This window comes from Boleophthalmus pectinirostris, unplaced genomic scaffold (assembly GCF_026225935.1).
Source record: "Boleophthalmus pectinirostris isolate CB_2022bp ecotype Guang Dong unplaced genomic scaffold, ASM2622593v1 HiC_scaffold_22, whole genome shotgun sequence".
Taxonomy (NCBI): Eukaryota; Metazoa; Chordata; class Actinopteri; order Gobiiformes; family Gobiidae; genus Boleophthalmus; species Boleophthalmus pectinirostris.
The window spans coordinates 5,758,967-5,768,618 of record NW_026571190.1 but is presented as its reverse complement, the minus strand read 5'-3'; the positions used below and the strand labels follow the sequence as shown (position 1 = coordinate 5,768,618).

The 9,652-nt window shown below is 39.8% G+C and overlaps 1 protein-coding gene across 1 annotated transcript; it reads right to left on the bottom strand.

Annotated features, from left to right (window-relative positions):
• Positions 1–579: 579 nt before the first annotated feature.
• LOC110160411 (CD5 antigen-like) lies at positions 580–9,288 on the bottom strand. The gene is made up of 9 exons (XM_055158559.1): positions 9,227–9,288; positions 6,662–6,697; positions 5,411–6,004; positions 3,879–4,137; positions 3,492–3,776; positions 2,055–2,345; positions 1,626–1,931; positions 1,473–1,558; positions 580–936 (listed from the first exon to the last, which is right to left on the bottom strand). Exons 4-9 carry the CDS (start codon positions 3,949–3,951, stop codon positions 880–882), a joined length of 1,098 nt encoding a protein of 365 aa, XP_055014534.1. The 5' UTR covers positions 3,952–4,137; positions 5,411–6,004; positions 6,662–6,697; positions 9,227–9,288; the 3' UTR covers positions 580–879.
• Between the last annotated feature and the right edge of the window lie 364 nt (positions 9,289–9,652).

Genomic DNA, 9,652 nt, shown 5'->3' with positions numbered 1-9,652 from the left:
GAAGTATTCTTCTGTGAGCCCAGATCTCAATTTTATTGAACATGTGTGAAATGGGCTGAAACATGCGTCTGGAGAAGGAACCCGTCAAACCTGAGACAACTAGAAGATTTTGCTCACGAGAAATGGGTCAAAATAGCAGTTGATCAGTGCAGAAGTGTCATTGACAGTGACTGAAATTGTTTGTTTGCAGTTTGCCTCAAAAGGTTGTGCAACAAAATATTAAGTTAAAAGTACCATCATTTTTGTCCAGGCCAGTTTCATTATTTAGTTTTTTCTAATAATTCTGCTGAACCACAGGGGAAAACAATGTTTGATTTTTGTTGGACAATTTTCAGTAATTTTTTATTTATCATTGCCTTTCTCAGTTTCAAGTTATTTCAGTGATTATTGTTGATTTTTCTTTCATTGTCAGAATGTATATCTGAAGCATGTTTAGCACACATGTTATAAGAGGCTAAAGATATGTGAAGTTCCTTTTTGATATTTCGGTGACTCTTTACTTTAGCATACAAACATTTGCAGTTAATTGTCAGCTAGTTGCCTACGAGTTATTGATGGTTTTTACATTCTAGAGGCTGATGGACTTGGACTTGATTGTTGACTTGACATGTGTGAATGAAACCAAACAAATCTCCAGGGATGTTTTGATGTGGAAACAATATTATAACAGAGAGTAAGTTAAAGGGGCACAAGGTAACTAACACAAACCCTAGGCCATGTTACAGGCCAGTTCTGTGGAGAGGAGAACCTACTCACAGTGAGAATGAGGCTGGGTTGGAGTTATGAAAAGGAGATGGGAAAGCAAATATCTGAGTGAAATGCACCAATGAAGAAAACATTAATATCATAATAACTCAAAATGTGACTCATATTTGCCTTTCACTGAAGAGGGAGATGAGCAAATCGCTGTTGTCCTCGTTGTTTCCGTCCGATGGCCTAAATAAAAACATGTTTAGTACTGATTTAATACAATTTAAATGGTCCATATTACGCAATTTTGGAACAAAGCATTTTGAGCTTTGGCAATAGAAAGACAGACTAATAATGAAGGGTTATTCAAACATGTGAATGGATCAAAACACAACTCCAGGTCTGTTTTTCATAAGGTAACATCATTATAACATGGCTTAAATCTCAACAAGAATCTATTTTGTGTAATATAGGAACTTTTAAGTCATTATTTAGCCCTATTGTAGTTCCTGCTTTATTGAAAAGATAAATCAACACGTATAGAGCTTTAACACCTTCAAGACACTGTTAGATCAAGGAAGCACTCACCCAGACACACAAACATTCACACACCACTGTACATAGACACTGGGGGTGAGAGAGGCCTAAGTGTCTTGCCCAAAGGCACAACAACAGCATTTATCAGTGGGAGGTGGCATCAGTGCTGTTTTATGTCGGAGCGGGATTCTAACTTCTGAACTCTGGATCTGGTCTGGTCTTGTTTTTGTCCTGTTTTTTTTTACCTGACAGTAGAAGTACAGTGCAGTGGTGGAGATGAGCAGGATGAGAACATGGATCCCGGCTCTCAGGAGCAGGTCTGAGTCTGCCACTGTACAGATGTTCAACATAAATATAATCATAAAACAAAGGATCTTCAAACAGCTGAAGAACTATACCTCCACGGCCGATGTACAGGGTCACGTTCTTTTTGATTTCACTTGAATTATGTGTACTGTAACCACAGGTGTAGTTCCCTGCGTGTTCGGGACCAAAGGCTGTGAACAGGAAGTGCGCAGAGTGATTGACAGATGGTAGGGTGTAATTCCCACTTGGAGCCAGCAGGTGGAAAAAAACAGAGAAGAATGGTTTATCTAAAATGCAGGAGACACTGAAGTCTGCACTGGACCTCACAAGAGCCCTGTGCCCCCTGGACTGAAAAACTCCCTCTGAGGAGACCAGCGTCTTGACACCAGGGAAGGCGTCTGTGGAGAGAAAACATGAAATAATCAGCAGATTATTGTGCAGTTTGCAAGTATAGTGGGGGATTATTATCATCCATGTAATCCACATAAACATTTTTAGAAATGTTACAATATAGTAGAGACCTGAGCAGTCTAGCCACAAACTACTTTTGTCCTGGGTCCTGTTGGAGGTGAGACAGTCTCCGAGGACAGCTCTCCGCTTCACACACTCAGGGTCCAGCCACCAGATAGGCACGATATCACGTTCAAAATAAATGTCATCTGCCAAACCACAGCCCAGCTTTTGACACAGAGCAGAGCCCAAGTCCAAGTCCAAATCCTGGACTGAAGTTGTCACTTTTCTCCATTGGTCCTGGTGCCTCAGCTGCAGTGAACCATGACAGAGACGTCCACTGAGCCACAACAGAACATCATCTGGACACAAACAAAATATACGGTGAATATAAAATGTGAGCCATGACAGAAAATAATGATTCATTCAATGTAATAAATAAAGAAATAATCACCTTAAATAATATATATTCAAAAAAAAAAAAAAAAAAAGAAAAAGAAAAAAAAAGTAAAATGAGGCTCTTGAAATGTTTTAAGTAAATACCAGGAAAAAACATTTGTCTTCTTTAAGAGCGCACTCCCTGTTGTGTCCATCTGTTTGCTCTGCTGCTTTTTCCCTGCATGAGCCATGTTGGACCTCATACGAGCCTCATGTGAACGGACAGTTTAAATACTCTTCAATCTATCCATCAATCATCAATACACATCTCTTCTGAGCAGCTGCAGTGCGTGTGCCCACTGGCACTATCAGAGAGTGCATCCGCTGAGTCCATATAAGGAGATAATAAATAAACCATGAACTTCTTTAATAGTCTGATAAAGAACAAGGCCTGATGGGCTGGCAGGTAGAGGGCTGCACACAAACTACAAAACTACAGTTATGCCATCATTTTCTTCATTATAGCAAAAGAAAACATTTATTCCATCGACTGGACAAACGTTTTGGAGTAGAGACATTTCACCGCTCATTCAGGTGGCATTTCTGGTCAGATTCCTGGTGAACACAACGCCTCATATCTGTCTGAAGGGAGGAGCTAAGTACACTGAGCTAATGAGCGACCTTTACAAAGGAAGAATGCCACAGAGCTACTAATTTTAGCGGTTACAATAAAATGAGTTATTATAAGAACCACAGCAAACCTTAGATGGGGTACAGTTAGATGTCAATAAAATATGAACTATTATCCATTTAATAGTGCACAACACTAGGCATCAAAATTATACATTTACACTGGTAAAAGATGTTTAATTAAATTAAATCAAATTTGACTTATTCAGCACAATACATATAATTCAGAAATCCCTTAGCAAGGTACTTTGAGGAAGGGGCGAAGAGCTACTGGTAGCTTCAAAACATTTAAAATACAGCATGTGTATATAGTATATCCTAAAGTTAAACATCTTAAAAAGCTGATAAGATAATATTTCATAATTATGTAGAAATCAGTCATTTCTCCTCCACAACCAAATATGCTGTAAGAATCTGCATTAGAATGGAGGGCGTGTTACCTGTGCAGGTGATGTTGGCAGTGGCTGAGCAGCTCGTCTCAGAGCTCTCACAGTCCTTCAGTGCTGCCTCTTCTCCACTGCAGTGAAACGACCTCCCCACAACAGATCCCTCTGTAATCAGCGCCCCCTGGAGGTCAGACACTCCTCCACAATCCAGTTCCCTGCAGATTATCTCAGCCTCAGTTTGACCAAAGCCCTCTGCACACACTGAGCTCCACAACTCATCTGTGTGCACCTCCAGAGAACCAGAGCACCGGCCTGGACCACCGCTCAACCGCACCGAGTCTGCAGACCACAAACAAAACCAGGACAAGTCAAGAGAGGAGCGGGAGGAGGTGTCTGGGGAGAGGAAGGAGGAGAAGGGAGAACTAGGATGTAGAGCTGTACCTGGCTGTGTGGTTAGATGTCCGGTCACAAACTTACTTCCCTCCAGACCTGTATGCAATGATAGAGATTTCATAAAAGGTGTTTGGCTTCAGGTGGAGGAGCTCTGCAGTCTGTTCATACCCTGGGACATATACCGCCTTTGTGAAAGGCTTTGTTTCTAGAATAATCTCCTGCAACTCGCTGCCCCTGAAAGTCCATGAGGCACGAGCTCTCCTTGGCTGAATGTCGAAGAAACTCAGAGATTCAGGCATTGGCAGGTCTGAAAATAAAAGTGAATTTTGTAACTATCCAAAAGAATCTACTGCAGAACTGTGTTTAATTAGTGTACATGCTGCGTGGATAATTACTCTGCATGTAAATGTTTTACATTTACTGGTTCAAAAACAACGTTAAATATATTATTGATAAACACGTTAGTCATTTAGTAACTGTGTATAACTAGTAAAGAGCAAGCCCAATGTCAGTAAAGACAGAAGGACTCTATGATTCTGTATATGTGTAGCCCCCAAACTCCGACCCATGATGCCTTGGGCCTGTTACTTACCTGGTGCCCAAAAGGTTGACCAGGTTTTGTATTCACCCTGTGTGTGTGTCTGTCCACCATTTATGGACTGATTGTCACCAAATTTGGTACGTGGGTCAAGCCCTTATGCCCGATGCCGCAAAAAAAGTTTGGTGATGATCCAAGGTCATTTGAGGTCACACGGATCAATTGAAAGGTCACGCCATTATAAAGGATCAGCAATTTCGGCAATTTCGGCAATTTCTGAACCATCTGCGGCCTAAAACATTCACCCAATCATCACACAAGTCACACACATAACCGGGGTACACTGGATGTTACAGGTTGAAACCGATCAAGGTCACTTGAAGGTCAAGGTAACCAAGGTCAAATATGCGTTTTTGGTCATAACTCCACGAAGGATCAAGCTAGAGCAATGGGAGTGGTCTCAAAATCTCAGAAAAAATATTATCTATTTATAATTCTATGCATTTGTATAGTTAAATATGAATAGTTTTCCAGATAATCACTAATTATAACAGTTCCTTTCTCTTTCAGTGTAGCCGTTAAAATTCTAATTGGAACGAAAATAATTTCCATTTCTTGTTTTTCTGGTGATACACAACACACTGATCTACAGTCACACAACTAACATATATACAACTCCTGAAAAATGACATGTTATACACTAGTAAACACACACATTCTCATGTGTGACCAATATCACACAAATGTTCATGGGCCTGTACACATACACACATTGTATTGTGGATATAATGATCATGTAATGTGGGCTGGACTCCTCATAAACTGCTTCTGTGCTGATGAACTGACCCCACTGATGCACCATGGGGACCAGGTTGATATTTCTGATTGTGTTTGTTTTTGCTAAAATTAACAATATTGTCTATTGTGCAGCAACTAAACTCTGGAGGTGTTCGAAATTTTAAATGAGTTCAGGCTCAGAGCTGCAGTGACGTCAATCGCACACACACAGATGAAAAAGGAGCAAGATGAGGCAACAACTCACCCAGATTCTGCTTGATCCAGTGACAAAAAGACTGAGTGAAGTCTCTCAAAGTGTTTGGAAAACCACTCAAGTTTTCAACAGTGTAGACTTCAGGCTTATCAGGATGGTTCCAAATGTCCTTTAACCCACTGTAATCTGCACCTTTAACTCCAACTATAAATACTTTAAAATACATTTCCAGAAAATCTTCAACAGTGTTTCTGTTTAAGCCCGATGAGTTCCTGTCACTGACCACAATCAGAACATCAGGTGCAGTGAATCTTGCTCCCTGGTCTGTGTGGAAAATTGTTTGCACAACAGAATCCAGAGCGTCAGTGGTCAGGTCTCCAGGAGAAGGAGGAGTTTGTGAGAGCTTCCTCACTGCACTGACCACAGAGGGCAGATCATGATAGGTGTCCAGGTAAAACTTAATCTCAGGTTCTTCACCACACTTCACCAGAGCAATCCGAACCGAATCAAGACCAACCACACCGAGGATTTGGACCAGAACCACCAGGAAATCCTTCACTTTGGAGAAGTCTTCTGAACTGATGTGGTTGAGACCATCCAGAAGCAGCAGCACATCAAGTCTGTTGTCCTCACTCAGAGAGCATTCTGCACAAGACAGAAGACTAATCAACACAACTTGGACCAAATTAAGGTTTAAAGATGTCTCATAATTATTTTACATTTTGGTCATTGTTAACAGCAAAACTGAACTAAAATATATTATTATAATTGAGAGAGTCGGCTGATTCATTTTAGATAAAAGGAAATATTTGAGATCAGGAGATGAGAGGTACAGTATGTTTGGGTGGTATTAATGAGCCCGGACCCAGTTTTCTAAAATTAATGTCCTTCACTGATTCATGGAGTGAGGAGAAGAGGAGAGAGATACAGAAAGAATGAAGAGAAGAAGCAAAGGGCAGATATATGTTGGACAGTGTCCAGGTGCTTCTGGAGATGCGTTGGTAGAAGAACAGTCCATGTGAACACATGAAGCATGATATGAAGACAGGTGTAAGTGTCCCAGGGGGAAGGAAATCACAGAGCGGATTTTGGAAATATAGAACCTTCTCAAATGATTGAGAACCAGTGCTTGGACTGCTGCCTCTGCAAACCATCCTGGAACCTTTTTAATGTGAGTGACACTGAATTAACCAGATCTTCTAATTCATATTACAGGAATATCCCAGGTCTTTACAAAGCCACACAACACCAGACAAACTCCTTTCTAATCTGAACGTTTTGAAGCAGTGAGTAGGTATGTACCTGTTTGAGGGTTCTGTGTGATCTGAGCCCAGGTCCCTGAAAAACACACAGATTAGATGAGTCTCAGTTATTTTAGACCACTCATCGATTGTGTTCAGCATGAACACGACACTGCAGGATAAACCTGATCAGTATCACATTTCACACATTTTGTTTTCTTCCCCCTAGTCCACTTTTTTAACTTATGTACAAACTGATACTGTATACAAGGACACAGTAAAATGACAAATTAAATGTCCTATATTGCACAAAATGTTCTTCTTTTGAGTAATATGGGCACTTTAACCACAAAAGAGCAACATTGTTTCTTATACTACTTAACTTGTTTGTTGAATTTTGCTTTTTTCTTTTCTTTTCACCAGTTTTACCAACACACCAACAGTTGTCGTCACGCAGTCCCAGCATGCACCTCCAAATGAGAGTAGACTGAAGAGAAACAATCCCAAATGCTTTTTGCTTAACACCGTTAGGATGTTTAACTTTAGTTGACTGAGCAGAATTAAGTTGAAATCTCCATGATATATCTTTAAAATCACACCCATGCCAGGTAAGGGTCATTCATGTTTCATCTAATTAGTCATTTGTTTTAAGATAAATCATTGTCTACGATTTCCTTTAATGAAAAAAAAATAATATATATATATATATATTTTTTTACATAGTACACTTCATACTTTTTTCCTGGAGTTTTCCTTTGACATTATTCTCTTTGTTTATCTTCATTGTCTGTTTCATTGTCTGGATTCAAAGACGCCAGTACAACTCGAACATCTTGTATCTGTCACCATAACAGCCAGTTACACCGCAAGCAGCAATGAAGGGTCTTTTACCCACTACACCTGTTGCTTAGTAGGGCTACATTAACCTGAAACATGTGGCCACACTCACTCATTATGAAATGCAAGTTCTAGACTTAAATTATTGACAGCTGGACTTTAAAACTCATTTACTCATTTAGATTTGAGTAATAATTAAGATATGATAATTTTTTGTTTTAAAAAAATGTAAAACGGAAATTTGAAATAACATTAAAATCACTGCTCAATGCGATAAATCCTGATTAATCATATTTCAGATTAATCTGATTCATTTTTTAATCATTTGACAGCACTAAAAAATGTAAACAAAAACTCATGTATTTACTTGGCTAACATCTGTGTGTCTCTCCACCCTGTCCCCTCTACAGGTTTCTAATTATGAGATGAATAATAATTAACAATAATAAATAATAACAATCAGCAGTGGAGTGGTAATCGGGAGACACAGGAGATTTCTCTTGAGAGGAGAGGAGTGCAGCCGGAGGAGCCGTTGCAGCTGCTCTTCCCACCGGCCGTGCGCTCCCTCTCACATCTCCCAAGTGGCCCCAAAACCCCAGAAAAGTTCCTCCAGCGCATACTGCTGTGTCAAGATGCTGTTAACGTCAACTAAACACTTTCAAAATAAAACAATCTGCATTGACGAACTGCAGAACAAGCCTTATTGTGAAAAGCTTTTAAAATGACAATGCACTAACTCTGGGCAAAAACACATCAAGCTGAATAAATAAAAAGAACATGTAAAAGAACAGAACAGGCCAGCTGTTTATGCAGAGTTTTAAGCACAGATGAGCTCTTACAAAGTTATTCTAATATGCCTCTTATTATTGGCAAAAAATAAGAACTAAATGCAGCAGAAAACAGGACTTTTGTGTAAAAAGCTTGTTTTTTTTTCCAAACAACTGACACATAGGGCTGGTTGTTTGCTGATAAAAAGCTGCATTGCAAACACTCCTGGAAGATTTCAGAGCCCACTCCACCCTGATAACAAATAAACACTGTTGGGCAAGTTACTTTAAAACTGTAATGTGTTATTTATGACTTGTTACTGTCATTTCAAAGTAATCCATTACATTACAATATTACTGTGTTTAAAATATAAGGCATTACATTACTATTGCATTACTTTTAAGTTAATGTCACCAAAATAACTGCTGAACTTTTCTGCCGTATATGGACTGAACAATGACTAAACCAGGACTAAACCAAGTCTAAACCAGAACTGAACCAAGACTAAACCAAGTCTAAACCAGGACCACACCAGGACTAATCTTGCACTAGAACTTGGAATCTAGTACCGCCCCTGAGTGAACCCCGAGCCCGTGGGACAGGGCGTCTACAAGGCGCAATCGGGTATCAGCTGCGGTTCGCGAGTGGAGAGTGGAGTTCTGCATCGGTCCTCGCCTGCGTAGACCGCCAGGTGACCGCGGGCGAGTCTCCGGCGTTTCACACTGCTGATATCGCGGTGATTTTAACGAATTTGTATGAAGAAAAACCCATCACTTCAATCCAGGTTAAAAACGCATCGTAACTCATGTTACTGACATTTGTACCGAGTAAAATATTAAAATTTTTCCCCCTGTAAAGTCATATTACTGCTTTACAGCAAAAAGCAACACATTACAATAATTCATTACTTTTATAACACATTACTCCCAACACTGCAATTAAAATAATACAAATGCTAATAAATAACTAATAAATATATGTGTAAGTAGCCTATAAAAGATGAATAAAATAAAAGTTTTACCAGAGCAGCAGAGCAAAAGGACAAACACCAGACGTCCGGAATCCATGTGTGACCAAACCAGGACTGAACCAGGACTGAACCAGAACTGAACCAGGACTGAACCAGGACTGAACCAGAACTGAACCAGGTCTAAACCAGGACTGAACCAGGTCTAAACCAGAACTGAACCAGGTCTAAAGGTCTAAACCAGACTAAACCAGTAAACCAGTCTAAACCAGATCTAAACCAGGTCTAAACAGGACTGAATCTTGTTCTTCAGTCCGCCTATGAGCTTGTTATGTGCTGTTCTTATCTGATCTCACTTCCTGCTTGTGACGTTCAAAACTTATCTTTAAAACATGTGGAACTTTTTCTGCATCTTCAGATAATAAAACTTACATATATTTTTATAATACTGTAGTGATGATCCTTAAAGCCCGTTTATAC